The sequence below is a fragment of the Crinia signifera genome, chromosome 2, assembly GCF_055691185.1.
Source record: "Crinia signifera chromosome 2, ASM5569118v1, whole genome shotgun sequence".
Lineage (NCBI taxonomy): Eukaryota > Metazoa > Chordata > Amphibia > Anura > Myobatrachidae > Crinia > Crinia signifera.
In genome coordinates, this window is record NC_139218.1 from 196,783,959 (window position 1) to 196,800,951 (window position 16,993).

General features: G+C 41.4%; 1 protein-coding gene across 1 annotated transcript in view; it reads left to right on the forward strand.

Annotated features, from left to right (window-relative positions):
• Window positions 1–16,993, forward strand: part of CSF3R (colony stimulating factor 3 receptor) — a 98,414-nt gene that overhangs the window by 67,250 nt on the left and 14,171 nt on the right. Inside the window, exons 7-11 of the mRNA XM_083173535.1 lie at window positions 935–1,088; window positions 1,810–1,892; window positions 3,213–3,420; window positions 3,719–3,898; window positions 10,937–11,038. Of these exons, the coding sequence (XP_083029661.1) occupies window positions 935–1,088; window positions 1,810–1,892; window positions 3,213–3,420; window positions 3,719–3,898; window positions 10,937–11,038 (727 nt within the window). The remainder of the gene's footprint in view (window positions 1–934; window positions 1,089–1,809; window positions 1,893–3,212; window positions 3,421–3,718; window positions 3,899–10,936; window positions 11,039–16,993) is intronic.

A 16,993-nucleotide genomic window follows, 5' to 3' on the forward strand; every position in this document is an offset into this window, starting at 1 on the left:
GGCGCCTCCTCCTCCCCCCTGCAGCCGGACGGACGTCCTGCTGCGTTACTAGGGGGAGGAAGGGCTTACCTTCCAGGTCCAGGAGGACCTGGACTAAGGTGAGCAAGAAGGAGGGGAGAGGGGGGGGGTCAGCGGGTTTTCGGCGGAGGAGTCGGCTTCTATAGGATATCGTCACCCAAAGGTGGCGATACCCTACAATGCGGTGACGTGGCGGCGGGGTTTTAATACATAGGAAAATGCGGTAAAACAGGGGTTTTACCGCATTTTCCCCTTAATACATCCCGCCCAAAGAGAGATAAACGTCCAGCCAATCACATCCAAGTCAGTAAGGAGCTGATTGGCTGGACGTTTATCTCTCTTTATCACCCTTGTATTTATCTCTTGGATTAATACATATGCCCCAGTGATCCCACAATGAAGGCTACATGCATTTCTTGTGGCTATATATATGGAACAATCCCTGACACGTATCAGTGACTTTTCTTTAGCAAGTATAGCAACTCTTACTAACTGCTTTGGGGCTCATCTACATTTGGATTTGTGATTTTAAAAGATTCCTCTCAAGAGTAGCAGCATACACCCACACTTCTAGGTGCCAAGTTCACAATCTCACCATGGGGGAGATTCTCTAAGCTAAAAATGCGGAAAAAACCTGGTTATCTGGGTTTTTACCGCATTTTGGGATGCTGTAAGCATCCCCCGCCGGGGGAGCTGCTATACATGTAATCCAGCACAAACTTGTCCTGTTCCATCAATTGGCATCAGGGATGACTTGAGTTAGACATGGCAAGTAAAATAATCCCTATTACATGAGTTTCCTGCATAGAAATCCAGATCCAGCTCTAAAGATAAAAAGATTATTAGTCTCCAGTAGGGGTGAAGGACAAAGACTTTTATTGTATTGGATTATTAAAATGTCACTCTCCATTCTTAGGCGGAAGAAGCAACTATTGGTGTGATGGAGAGGAATCAGTGTGGCCTGTTAAGTGCTACAATGTACAACTTCCAAATTCGATGCATTCATAAAGCACTAACAGGCGAATGGAATGAGTGGGGACCAACAACCAACGTGACCACTTTAGACAGAGGTAAGTATATTGTATAAACTGGAAATCTCCGGAAAGAATACAAGGGAGCATGAAAAAATAAAAGATTATTATCTTATAATCAGTCAGTGGGGTTATCTTATAATCAGTCAGGATGGTTGCTGGGCGATTAAGCAGAATCTTGCATTCAGATAGTTGCCGCCCCCAACCGTGCAAGTATACAAATGGCTGGCGATAATCACGCTAATCTGCGGCTATCTGCTAATCCATACACATCTTGCTCACCGTCTACTGATTTTCCCAGTGTGTTTAGTCTGTGCGTAACCCAGAACCTACTCTGCCTGTATCATATAAACAGGCTGATCGAGGCCAGAGCTAATGTCACAGACCCTCCCTGAAAACTGCATTTTTCTGACACTCCCAGAAAACAATCCGGGTGACACCCACTAATGCTGGCCTCCTGTCAATCAAATTGCGAACAGTTAGAGATCACAATAAATGCTGAATTTTGTAGCTGTTTGGCCTCATGCATGCGCGCTACGATCCCTATGCATGTGCAGTCGTTCCATAATTGGCCGCCTGTGCGAACTTGTACAGCACTGGTCGAGTATGAACAACCACCAGTATTTGGTAAATCTTGTATGTCTATCCATATTTGAGTTCTTCTGGCTCCTGCTGAGGATGCAATGATGCTATTCAGACACTGTAATCTATCCTACAGAAGTACAAATGTTTTTAATATGACACTATGTTCTTGTTTTAGTTCCAACCGGTAAATTAGTGGCCTGGTGGAGGACGCTGGAGACTACATCTGTCACTGCAAAGCAAATTCAACTACTGTGGAAGGTACTGCACAAGCCCGAAGACAAATTGCCCCCCTCCCTCCCACAAAAAAAGTTGACCATATCTCTATAATAATAAAATGTGCAAAGTGGATTTAAAATGAGAAAACCTGAAGGGCTTGCAGTTTTTGTATTTGGATTCATCATGAAGAAACAAAATGTTTTTTTACAGAATCATATTTAGGAGAAAATGGGTTTATACATACATATATACTGTACATAGCAAGATTGCCTACCCTCCCGGATTGGCCAGGAGGGTTCCGGAATTCTGATCCCCCTCCCGGGCCCACGAAGAGGTGGGCAATCCTCCTGGATTCTGCCTCACCCTCTGCATCACACCAGCAGCTGCCCGGCCGCCTCGTAGAATTACGGCTTCTCGCGTGGGAGGGGCTAAATATGCAAATAGCGCCATTTAGCCCCACTCCCTCCTCGAGGCCCCGCAAATCGGGGATTTCCAGTGCTGAGGACGGTGCTTGATGACATTTACATCAGGCCTCGCCCCCAGACGTGATGCTGACATTCTCCTCTCCAGGCTTCTCCTGGAGAGGAGAGTTTAAAAGTCAGAAAGTATGGTAGATAGTGCACAGTTGCATGCCTTTGGAAAGCTACAAAAAGGCAATCATATACTAACCTAGAATCTATTGGTCACTACCCGTGGGTTTACTGTGTAGTGAAACAGACAATTAATTGAATAGCTTTGGGCATCACATCAAGAGCTTTACCCTTGCAATAAACACTGCAAGTAATTAAATATTCCCCTATAAAACATCTTAATTTCTGCCAGGACTTAAATAAAACTGAGTTCCCTTTATACAAATATCTAATGTGGGGATGATGATTTATCTATATCTATATTTTACTATTAAGATATGTTGGTGTCTATAAGTATTAAAGGCATAAAGTCAGGAATCCTGTAATTATTTTTGCAGGATTTATGGCTTTTACCTGCATATCAAAGTCCTCATTATGGTGTACAGCTCCTACTCACCTACCATCTATACCCACATCTCTTGTGTTCATTCATTTTGACCACAGACAACTTGCCCCTGGTAACATGCAGACTGTACCTCTGCTTCCCTACATCTCAGCTGTATATGTACTAAGAATTGTGCTGATAATTGCTCTGTTTTTGTTCTTCAATTACTGTTATGTTTAGTTCTATGTGCCCTGTACTGTTCTCATGTGTGCCCTGTGTACAGCTCTGCAAACCACTTGTGGTGCCTTATTAATAAAATGTTATAATAATAATAATAATAATAATAATAATACATATCCCATTGCTAATTTAGAAGACTGTCTCAATAAGGTGCATTCATTTCCATAGCCACTAAAGAGAGAAGAGGCCAATGCGAATCACATGTGGTACATTGTGGGGTACTCCTCCGATCTACAGAGAGATGCTATTATGTGCAACACGACTGCTCTCAATTGCACTGTCTTCCTGGCACATGGAATGAAAAGATTATATTTACGTGCTTACAATACAGCTGGTGCTTCTCCAGCAACAGAGATATCTTTGTCTGCCAGGAATGGTAAGAGAATGGACCAAACATCCAAAGAACTTGGTGTCCACTGTGTGATCATGAAATAAATATTCCCAAAAAGCAATTTTAAAACTTAATAATCCACATGAATATTAGAGGTCTCCCACTGCCTCTGTACTGGAGAGGCACTTTAATAAAATGGGACCTGCACACCTTTTTGCTTCACGCAAATCTGTAATGTATGAGCAAGTCAGACTGGGGAATATAAAGTAAAATAAATAATTTGATTCACTATTCAAATCACTTTTCCTCTGTGTTGGCTTAAGACTATGTTTTGCAATTAAAGGAACTCCATTGTCTGGGATGAAAGTATCTTCCAATGGTGACTACAGCCTGCGAGTAGTATGGGATCCACAGGCTTCAGCTAAGGGCTATGTTGTGGTGTGGTGTAACAGTACTGAGCAGACAAATGATGAAATAAACTGGAACGCTGAGCAGGAAGGAAGCAACTCTTCAATCTTGCATGGTAGGTGTAATGGAGTATTTTCTTACACATCTCTGTCAACTTTTATATGCATCCATCAATATAATGCATTGTATCTTTTTGGGGCCTCCAGACACTTTGATGTGTAAACTCCCCAGCACCACCTACCCACTGAAAAAATAATAACACAAAACAGTAATAATGCATTTGACATTATTCAAATACACATAGTCATCCTAGGTAACACCCACGTCCTCCAGGGGTGGCAGCACTGGTCACTTCGGGATCCACTGATTTAAACAACCTCCCCTATTAACAACAAATGCCACGTGCAGGATGAGAATTGATATTACTGTTAGGACCAAATTCAAGAGTGTTTAGAAATGTAAGTTTCGGATTTGCTCTTTATCCAAGATAAAACACAATACTTAGGGTTACCACCTTTTTGTTGAGAGATTCCCAGACAGTGGCCTGCCCCTTGATCACCCACAACCCACCCATTGACCCACCCCCAGCTCTGCCCCTTGACCTGCCTTATCACAGATTTTTTTTGCTCTACTTTTTTTCTTGATTTTGCACACCGTAATACCATTTACACATTTTGCCACACACCTGCGATACCCATTACACATTTTGATACACACTGCGATGCTCATTACATGTTTTGCCATACACTGCGATGCCCATTACACGTTACACCACACATGGCCATTACATGTTATGCCAGGGCTTGGCAATTGTTTTTCAAATGTAGGAGCCAGACAAAGTAAATAGGGATAGAGCGGTGAACCAGGCAGGTTGAGCGGTGAGGCAGGCAGCTGGGCAGAGAACTGAAGGAAGTGCAGCCCGCATCAGCACTAGTTGAATCTCGAACCAGCGAGAATTAAATTGTCTGCAGACCTGGGGCCAGATGCAATAAGCTTCAAAAGTGATAAAATGGAGAATGATAAACAGCCAGCCAATCAGCTCCTACCTGCCATATCACAGACAGTGATTGAAAAATGTCAGGCAGGAACTGATTGGTTGGTTGTTTATCACTCTCTATTTTATCACTTTTGAAGCTTAGTGCATCTGGCCCATTTTCTTCTATCTTCATTGGGCTAGTGGCTATTATCTCTGCCGGCAGTGCAGCTGCCTGACTCTCCCTCTGTGCTCTGTTCCCGGGAAATGTATAGTACGGGGACGCCACCCACCCGGACTCTGGACAAATGGCTTAATTACCAGACTGTCTGCAGAAATCCTGGATGTGTGTTAACCCTAACAATACTGTATGTTTCTTAATAAGAACATCTTTAGTGGCATTCAATAAACACATACAGTATCAGTAAAGCCGGTCAAGAGGAAATATGGCTAAGAGGGCCTGACTAGAAAATAAAAAAGAAGGCAACTTGCCAACCACCAGCGACCAAGTTGCATACACAAGAGAAAATACACCACACCAAAGGCACACAACAACTCGACACACTAGACAATAAACACTAAATATACCGCCGCTGAGTAGCACGCAGGCAGAGACAAATAAGGATTCAGCATAACGCTGGAAAAAAACCCTTATAAAAAAGGAGGGAAGGCAAATGCCCAGGAGGTCAACCAGAAATATTAAAGAACCAGGTCCCCTAACAGGGGAACTTACGTAACCAGGACAGACTGCTATGCAGGCAGCGACCACCGAGATGGATTTCCAGAAGCTGACAGGCACTGGGACAGAAGGATCAAGCAGGTGAATAGCGCTAGCACAGAAGCTATCACCGGCGGGGCTCAGCTGGGCTGACTTTCTTAAAAAGGAAGTGTGCCCAATCACAATGAAGCCCCAGCCTAGCCTAATTGCCCCCAGCTGGGAAGTGCGCGCTAGACAGCATCCTGTACGCTGCCCAGCAACGCTGAAGCAGGGAAGATTACTTCCGCCACGTGCTCCTGCCGGCATCCCCTGTTGCCGGGCAACCCCAGCAGCTTCCGCCGGAGGCTGTGTCTGGCCACGTCTTCCCCTGGTGTCCCTGGTTGCTGAGCACCCGTACCTGACGCTGGCGGAGACAGGGACGTGAGAAGGCGGGCAGCCCTGCCGCACAAGATCACACTTCATGCGTGCAACATGAACCATCACTGAAAGGTTGCTAGTAATGCTATTGCATCCGAAAATTATAGGCCTTCCAGGGGGGTTCAGGGGGTTCTTGTGAACCTTTAGTACGCAAATACATGGAATAGATGGAGTCCCAATATTTAAAAAGTCATAATCCTTTTTCGGAATTAATGTGAACCAGCTGTTATTTTATGATATAGGGGTATTTTCCAAGGTTCTAATAGTCTAATAGTGAGATTCAATAGTGCTAATCTTTTGTGTGGGTTATGTCTTAATTTATTCGTAGGTCCCATCAGCTTTTAACTGTTTATCTATCTCAATTAAATAAGAGTATCTGGTCATAATAACAACCCCCCATGTCAGCCAGCTTTATAACTATAGACATATGCTCTTTATAAACTTTAAGGGCAGTAACTTCATTTTTACTTAGATTTATTTTTCTAGTATTTTGTTTATGTAAAATGTTGTCAATTTCCTCACACACAACCTTATTATAACAATCTAGAAAAGGACCTCTACAAGTGTGATTAAGAGTAGAGGGTAATTAAAAATTTGAGTTCTCTCTTACTGGTGTAGAAGGGAGATCTTTATCAACCACTCATTAGTAGATGATTTATTATTCTTATTATTTTTACTTTTATTTCTATTTATTTTAACACCAGATCTTTTACCTCTCCTGGTCTTAATATTATAAATTAATATCGACTCCTTCTTAGAGTCCATTGGTCCCACTCCAAAAAAGAAGAATCATCACCTTATCATTCATGTAATTAATTTAATCCAGTACATCTATGTGGAAAAGCATTATGTTTTTCATGTATTACCTTTCTAGCACTTTTAGATTTGAAAATGTATATAGATCAAGGCCAAATAATAACAAACACTTTCCGAATATTAACTATATTAACAGTATAATATTAACAGTTTTATTGATAAAACCAGCCAGCATCACAATAATTGGTTTAACGCCATTCCTTATGGTCAATTTACCCATATGAAACATAATTATATGGAAGATACTGTATGTAATTAACAGTTAGATGAAGTTTCACAGCACCTATCTGCTAAAAGATACATAAGAACCTATAACAAATGTCTAGGTCGAGAATTGAAAAGGTGGATAGGTCTAATTTATTGAAAATTAAGAGTATAATGGATAATAATGATGACAAAGTTAAGTGGACTTTTATTAGTTAGTTTAATTTAAAACATAGATAAATATAAAATATTTTTAAAACTAATTGGAAATTATTACTAAATGATCCAGTAATTGGAACATTATTGCCAAGTGAACCTCAGTTTATTTGTAGAAAGGCTCCATCCTTAAATAATCATATTGTACAAAGTTCCTCTGCATTAGAGACCCACAGCAGTGATAGAACTAATGGTTTTCATAACTGCAGCTTTTGCTTGATGTGTAGAACAGTTAAATCCCCAAGTAGAAATCTCACTAAATTTGTTGTGAATAAAAAAACTTTGTTAATCATTACGAGTCATTGCAAGAAAATTATTTATGTTCTGGAATGCCTTGCAGACGTGTGGAAAACCTCTAGACAGTTGAAAATATGACTTGTAGAGCATTTATATAATATTAGGAAATCTTTAATGGCTCAAACTGTCTGCATCATGAGTCAAGGAAATGTGGTTTAATCAATTTTTTGGGTGACTCTAATAGCAGGTGGAATCAACATTGAATTCGAACTCAAACCATCTTTAATATGACCCTACTATTTCATAGCATTTTATAGTACTTGCTGCATAGTATTCCTCTTTTATATTAGTTAAAGCTTTTGTAGTTTCTTGTACTTTTAAAAACCCATAATACATGATGAACTGTCACTTAACTTTAGTTTTCCCCTCTTGGTGTATATATCTTAATGTATTGTAGTAACTTGTTGTATTAATATATTTCTTATATATTTTTTTTAATTTTGCAGAATTCCTTTTTATATTGTATCACTGATTTTATATATACTTGTAATTGCATTATTATGTTCAATCCACCACACAGAAAAGCAGGAGAATATAGATTATGACCATTGGTGTTCATTTTTATTTTGATCCCAATATTATGGAAGAGGGCCGTGGAATGCATGGCCATCTCATTATCAATGTGGAAACTGGTGTGCCCAATGTAGCATTGCCATGGAATGCACGACCATCTTGGTTTCCATTTTAGTACTGCGGAAAGTGATGTGTCCGGATATAGATGGCCGTGGATCGCAGAGCCATCTTGTTTCCGGTTACACTGCGCATGCATAGTTGATTGGAAACACTGATTACCGGCGGATGTGAACCAACTGTTATTTTATGATATAGGGGTATAAATATGGGATCATTACAACCACTATTCCCACTCCTGATGAAGGACTTACCGAAGTGCGTTAAATGTGCCTTGAACTATTCCCTTGATGATTGCCGATTGTATGGGTCGTCACCGCTAGTTCACCACCTGTTCTGGACCAGAAGCTGGATTTTTGCTGTGGACCTTTCTTCATCCTTTGGCCTGTTTCTGCTTTTGCCTGTGGGAATTTGTCTAATGCTGTTTTTAAACCCTCATTTATTGTGAGTGCTTTTATATATTAAAAACATTTTTATTATAGAAGGTAATAAATAGAAAAATGTACTGATGTGTGGGTCACATTGGTGTATATATAAAGCAGCGCTGAACAATGTTAAATATAAAATGGTGTTATTGGACTGAGGACAACTTTATCTTTGGGTCCAGCCACAATTTACATCATTAGGAGGACGTTTGTAAGGAGGACTGTCTCTGTTAGAGAACTTGCATTTGTTACCAAAGGAGCCGATTGCGGAATCTCACAAGGAGTATTTGGGACTGCCTGCTATCTAAGGAGTATCCACCCATTACATCTGTGGCGATCGGCTTGGTTAATATTATAACTCTCCGGAGACACCACCTACATCTCCCTATATACGGAACATCATGGCTTTATCACATGTCCCCAAATCGTGGTAGTAAATGTACCTCAAGTCCACTTTTTTTATGCTTTCTTAGTTATTGCCAATCTTATAGTGTGTTTTAATTGTATGAAATATTGTATTAAATATTGTCAATTTTTAAATTAACATTGTTCACGTTGCTTTATATATACCGATGTGACCCACACATCAGTAAATGTTTCTATTATTTCCTTCTAAGAGGACTGACTACCCTCTAAATTAAAGCAGCAGCTATTTTAAGAGAAACATATCATACCAAGCGCCCTAATTGGTAACCCAGGTTACACCACTGTCTTTTCTTTGTTATTATAGAAGGTACTGTATGTGCACTATCTTTTCGTTCTATATCTCCCTATTACACACTTGCAATCATGTGAATAGGGAGATTATCTTTGTATATTTGAATACTGCCCTTAATGAAACTTATGGATGTTGCCATCAAAGATTCTACGCTGAATCTAAATTGGTGACTAATATTTCTGGGATACATAGTTTACACTTTGACTTTCACACAATTTTGGTTATGGTCTGTACAACAAATCAGATTCGGGGCCAGGTGTACTAAGCTTCAAAAAGTGATAACATGGAGAGTGATAAACAGCCAGTCAATCAGCTCCTACATGCTATGTCAGAGACCGTGTTTGAAAAGTTATGCAGGAGCTGATTGGTTGGTGATGTATCACTCTCCATTTTATCACTTTTGAAGCTTATTGCATCTGACCCAAGGGCACAGAAATGTATATTTGCAGACTTAGTGCACACAACCTACCTCTAGTTTTTGCAGTTGCACATGGAGATGGATCACATGTTCTTAGCAAGATCTCCCAAGGGGATGCAGTAGGCATCCCAATGTTTGGGGTACCGGCATTCAAAATACTGTCACCTAAACCCCGACTTGCAGCCAGCGTCAGAATACAGACAATGGTAAGGATGACAACACTGTAATACCATCTGTCGGCATCCCGATCTTAAGTATGGCATGGCAGGTTACAGTTAGGCCACATGCATAGGCGAGGGGGAGGTATGTCTAGGCACCAGGGGATTGGTTTAAGGTGGAGGAAGGCTAGTCTGGGGGGGGGGGGGTTAGGCAATAAGTAAAGGGGTTTAGGCTATGGGGGGGGAGGAGTAGAGTCACTGCACAGGGTAGGAAGGTTAGGCTCTAACTGGGAGTATTAAGGTAAGGCAGTGGGGGGGGGTTGGGTTAGGCTGCATGAAGGGAGGGTTAGAATCAGGAGGAGCAGGGGGAAGGTAAGTACACTTACTGGCTCATGTTGGTATTCTCTCCATTGGGAAGGCGCTGCCGGTCTTAAGACTGCTGGCATCTCATCGTCGTCCGTCTGTATTAACCTCCCAAGCACTAACCATATTTTGCACCAAATGCGATAATGGAGGACACCATTCAGCTAAAAGTGCAAAAGATAACCTGTCTCTCTTTTTAGAATTACCTATTTGATATTAATGTGTATTTCTTATATCATATTGCTTTTTTCTTCAGTCTCCCTTTATTCTACGGGTTTTTTTTTGTTAGAATCTGAGGCTTTTTTTGCGGATGTAAGAAGTACGTAGCTTAGAATTACTACTATTGTGCAGTTAGGCCTCACCTCCAAACCTGATTAACCAGGTGCACACCATAGGCATGGCCCTTCATAGTGCCAACCATTAGCCATTGATTGTTCTCTGTGTCATGCCATAATGTTAAGCATTGATGGTTAACCATTGATCACTAAACACATGGATATTTATATCAAGTCGTGTCAAAATAAATTTGCTAAAAAAAAAAACCTGGCTAGAATGTTTCAACACACTCATGCATAAAATTTCAATATACTGCATAAAAAGGTAAGAAATAAAAACATGCAATATATCTATCTAGTAGATTTACTTTTAGTTTCAAAATAATCTGATAATGAAATGCTAAGATTAATACACAAGTCCTCAGTGCCTCACTTTTGCCCTTTTGTACTCCTTAAAGTCATGGAAATGCTAGCACCTTATTTAGAGTACATACGTAACACTTTTTTCTTATATCATTATTTCAGATAATATCCAACCATTCAAGTTGTATATTGTCAGTCTGTATGCTCTGTATGAAGACGGTATAGGGCTGCCAGTACAGACTCAAGTCTACTCCAGAGAAGGTGGTAAGTGACAGTTGTGTATATTTCATTTTAATCCCACCTGTAATGTGCCATCATTGCATGTGGTGATCCCAGCTACTACCTCTAGTACTCAGTACTCAGGGCCTGATACTCTGATACTGAATCTTGTGCAAAGGCAGACACTGTAGCATGGGTTGGTCATCTCTCTGCATGTTTACGCCTACTTTGTGTACATCTGTGTGGCTAAATGTGCAAGGACTGAAACGCTCTTTCTAATCACCTGTGTACACTGTAAAACTGGTATCTCACCATCCTTCACATCATTGAAAATTGCACCAACCTTGGCCCTTATTCTGGTTGGTGCGGCCGGAGCCGCATATGCGGCTCCGACCGTGCAGGCGAATCCCCTCCTTCCATACGGATCGCCACGGCCATCCGTACGCGGACATGTGGCGGTCCGCATGAAAATGGCGGGGGATACGCCTCCACCATCTTGGAGCAGCCCCCTGCATTCGATGGTCGCCGACCATCGAAGGCAGGGCCGCACGCTCCACCAGCTCCCGCACCCATAGACCTCACGGACACTTGTCCGTGTGAAAGCATGTATGGGGGCGGGCAGCTGACATCCGGCGATGTCAGATGCCCGCCCCCAACACATGCGTCACAGCCTCATTTCCATGCGTACGCCCCGCGTTTGCATGGGAACGCCCATGAAACGCGGGGCGTATGCATAGGTAAATGAGGCTAGGTAGCCCCTCACGCCCCTATCCACCCCCTTTGCGGCGGTAAAATAAAATGTGTGGCGATTTCGCCTGCACATGCGCAGAGTGCCCTCTGCACATGCGCAGAGCGAAAACATCGGCGGAACGGCCGCAAGCGGCCGTTACCGCTTAGATCAGAATAAGGGCCCTTATGGCAGGTACAATTAGTCTCACTGCCAACGACCTCAGATGGTTTTGCCTGTCCTTTAATTGAATAACAAACAACTGGCACTGTGGGAGTTAAAAAAATGTCTCAGCCACTAAATCAATTTCCATCGTATTTGATTTAGATATGTACACAATGTGTTGTATCAGATATGTACACAAATGCTGTTGCAGATGTACATTAGTTAGCAGTTGCTGTAAAAAAATATGAAAATGTTGCGCTAGAGGTGTCATAGATCCGTGTACAAAAACACAGACATCAGACGCACATCAGTCGTTAATCAACCTTTTAATTAACCCGGTGGAGGCTGTGGATAGAAGTAGTAGCACTATTTCAATTTCCACAAGTGACACTTAAAGAGACAATGGATTGAGGTGATGTATGGGCACTTTCATTATTTAAAGATGCAATCTAGGAAGGAAAAAAAATCTTCAGATCACTGAAACAATCCTGTATTGTATGGGCAAAGACGGTGGTTGTAGAAACAATGGGGTCAATTTACTAAAGCTGCTAAAAATTAAAAAAGGTGAAGTTGCTCATAGCATCTTCTATGGGCAGTATTCAATGAGAAAATTCTCTGTGTTTTATGGAGAATTTTTGCTTTTTTCGCCTTGGACGGAGCATTTTGCTCTCCAAAAGCGAGCAACCCTATTCAATGTGAAATATTCTCCGTCTTTCTAAGTGATTTTCTCCGTGTCTCTCTGTGTAGCAATTCTCCATCTTTTGATGGGGAGCTGGAATGTGAACTTTGAAACTAAAAGGTTTTTTTTTTAATTTTGGTGTAAAAAAATCAGGTTTTTTTTTCTGTGAAGGGGCATGTTATTTTTATTCATGTGCTTATAGCACATGAATATATATTTAATTTTAAGAAAAATATATTTTTTAATTTTTTTTTTTTTTACACAGTACAGCCAGCAGGGGGCCGGAGCGCTCGAGCCGCTCATTAGATATTCATATATTCACTGCACCCGATCGTTAATATGCACGATCGGGTGCAGTGAATACTGGGTCCCCAGCTGGCTATAGGGGGGGGGGCAGCCTGTGCTGCCTGGGTCCCGGAGAGCCCCCCTCCCCTCCACATTCCTCTGGAGCAGCCAGGGAGACTTTAATCTCTCTGGCTGCTTCCGTCCCCCGGCTCCCTGCCAGCTCCCTGCCGCAGACGCTCGTCCGCTGCAGGGGTTAAGACTCGCCGCGAGTGGCGGCGAGTCTTAAATACATTGAATAGTGGGAGCAGGAGGCTCCGGAACATGGAGAGTGCATGGAGAGCGAAATAAAACGCTCTCCATGCACGGAGAACTTTCTCATTGAATACTGCCCTATGAGTCAATAGATAAATGATAGACATAACTGATTGGTTGCTATAAGCAACATCTCCTGTTTTTCATTTTTATAAGTACATTTTCCCCAGTATATATGGGGGGGGGAAAGTCTCTGGATCTGTGAAACAATAAATTGTGTTTGCCGATTTATCAGCACCTTAAGACTCCCAAGCCAATGGTGTAACTACCATAGGTGAAGGGATTCTGGCTGCTATGGGGCTCAGAGCTGGGAGGGGCCGCTCTTACCTGTGTAAGTGACATGTGTTATATACATTTATCACCACTGGTTGGTATATAAGGGCCTTTACAAACTAGTTATGCCCCTGTCCAGGGCCATTGTAACTGCATATGTGATCGAAGTTGCAAGATATGACTTGTCTGCATTTTTGCTAGTACTCCCCGATTTACCTTCTTCAAAAGCTCCCTGTAGGTCTCTCACTTTGTAAATAAATACTCACTGTGAACGCAGTCACAAGACTATCTTGGCACATGCGCAGTGCAATTGATACATATGCGCAGTGGAGTACAACATGGACATTACGTCCACGTCATCAGACACTTTGGGCCTTATTCTAGTTCACTCTTTCTGACAAACCATGTGCACTTCAGGGGGGCAGATGTAAAATGTGCAGAGAGAATTAGATTTGGGTGAGTTATTTTGTTTCTGTGCAGGGTAAATACTGACTGCTTTATTTTTACACTGCAATATAGATCTCACTTGAAGTAAAACCCCACCCAAATCTAATTCTCTCTTCACAAGTAACATCTTCCCCACCTGCAGTACAGATGGTTTTGTCCATCTAAGAAGGATTTTGTCAGAAAGAGTGAACAAGAATAAGGCCCTTTATCCATTCTCAACTAGCCAAACATTTAGAATGTATCAACATATCTACTGTACAGCATAGGTGCCATACTGCACTGTGCAACTGTATTTACTGTGAGTAGATAGGGACCCATGTTCCGTCAAACTAAAAGTGACAGGTACCACGCCCACACCCACAAACACACCCACACCACACCCACAAACACTCCCCTTTCACTCCCATTTTCACTCCCCATTATACGCCCACTTTTAATAGTTTTTTATATAAATAAGCTTGCAAAGTTATAAACTGTGTTTAAACATTGAAATTTATTCCAAAGTTAACCCTTTGAAGAAGCATTAGTAAATATGCCCAGTGAAATTATACGTTAGAGTTGCTTGATTTTAATAAGACTACAATATAGGAATATTGTTTATTTGTTTCAAGCTTGATATAAGCCTCCACGCTTGCAATCTGCTATGGCTGCGAACAAAAGATCCACGATGTTACGAAGTACAGATAACCGAAAAAAACGGATGAAGAGTTCGTATTACACGGTATTAAACCCGGGCAGTTATAGTGGCGTTGAAAAGTTTTATGCGTCGAATAAAGATGCTTTTAAACTAAAGGATATTAAAGAATGGCTACAAAATCAAGATACATATACATTACATAAGCCGGCCAGGAAAAACTATAAAAGGAACATGATCTGCGTATCGGATATAAATCAACAATGGCAATGCGACTTGGTGTCACTCATAGATCTTGCAAAGTACAACGATGGTTTTAAGTACATACTAACCATTATTGATATTTTCAGTAAGAGAGCATGGGCTGAAAGCCTAGCAGCTAAGAACGCTACATCGGTCGCTAATGCTTTTGAAAAAATATTCCAGCAGGGTTGCATGCCAAAGAAGCTACAAACCGATCGCGGTAAAGAGTTTTTAAACAAAACCCTAAAAAAAGTCTTAGAAAAATATGATATACATCATTTTACGACAAATAACGACGTAAAGGCAGCTGTCATAGAACGATTCAATAGAACTTTAAAAACACGAATGTGGCGCTATTTCACGGCTATGAACACTTACAGATATATAGATGTTTTACAAGACTTCATAAGCAGCTATAATAACACTTACCATAGAACGATTAAGTGTACGCCGTGTGAAGTAAATCCCTCTAACGCTTTGAGAATTTTCAAGACGATGTACGGCAAATACTTTAATGCTGGCAAACATTAGCCACGTTTAGCGGTCGGTGAACACGTACGCATCTCCAAATATAAGGATATATTCCAGAAAGGTTACGAACAGAATTTTTCTGAGGAAATATTTGTCATACAGAGTGTGAACACTAAAGGTCTTAAACCGCTTTACACGTTGGAGGATCTCTACGGTGAGACTATATCAGGCAGTTTTTACCCCGAAGAGGTTCAAAGCATACCAAAAAATTATAACAGGATTTATAAAGTGGAAACGATTTTAAAAAATAAGACGGTCAGAGGTCGGAAATACGCGTTAGTCAAATGGTGCGGATATCCCACAAAATTTAATAGTTGAGTCGACGCGACGGAGATAAAAGACATATAATCAAAGAGGAAGATGGATGACAAATCGTTCTACATATTGCTGCCGAGTAATGCTTCAGCCGCGACATTTCCGCAAAATAAGATTTCTAACTATACGACAAAGTTGGCTAAGCCGATAGACTTAAACAGTGAATGGGAAGTTGCGCTTACAGAAATACAATATCCACACACCTGGAATACAATCGATGTACGCGATTGTGTGTTGAAAATAACAAGATGGGATAGTTCGAACGATGCTGTGATACGGGTGTGTGTGAAACCAGGTTTTTATGAAACTATCGAAGCGCTAATTGATGTATTTAATGCTGAAATTGACCGTCATAAACCGGATGGTGGATTAAAACTATGGTACGACCCGCTTGAACGTGCCGTATCCATCGACAATAAGATGATGTACCATATCACAGCCACCCCTAAGCTGACAAGAATACTGGGTTTACAACCAAAAACTAATTCTTTAAAACCGTGCGCAGACATCAACGGCGGACAATATACACTATACGTGTACACAGACATTATCGAGCACCAGAGGGTCGGTGACAGTTATGTACCGCTGCTGCGGACTGTTGTAATAAAGGGTCGTAACAACGAGATGGTCACTATACAGTACGAGAAGCCCGATTACGTACCGTTGTGCAAAGCGCATTTTGACACCATATCCATAGAGATAAAGAACGACCATTCTGTTTAGTTAATAAATATCTTTTTTGCAACGTCTAAAGTGTAGTTTCACGATCGCTTTCCCAAACTTAAATGAGATGTTCTCATTCTGGTCGTTCTTTATCTCTATGGATATGGTGTCAAAATGCGCTTTGCACAACGGTACGTAATCGGGCTTCTCGTACCGTATAGTGACCATCTCGTTGTTACGACCCTTTATTACAACAGTCCGCAGCAGCGGTACCTAACTGTCACCGACCCTCTGGTGCTCGATAATGTCTGTGTACACGTATAGTGTATATTGTCCGCCGTTGATGTCTGCGCACGGTTTTAAAGAATTAGTTTTTGGTTGTAAACCCAGTATTCTTGTCAGCTTAGGGGTGGCTGTGATATGGTACATCATCTTATTGTCGATGGATACAGCACGTTCAAGCGGGTCGTACCATAGTTTTAATCCACCATCCGGTTTATGACGGTCAATTTCAGCATTAAATACATCAATTAGCGCTTCGATAGTTTCATAAAAACCTGGTTTCACACAAACCCGTATCACAGCATCATTCGAACTATCCCATCTTGTTACTTTCAACACACAATCGCATACATCGATTGTATTCCAGGTGTGTGGATATTGTATTTCTGTAAGCGCAACTTCCCATTCACCGTTTAAGTCTATCGGCTTAGCCAACTTTGTCGT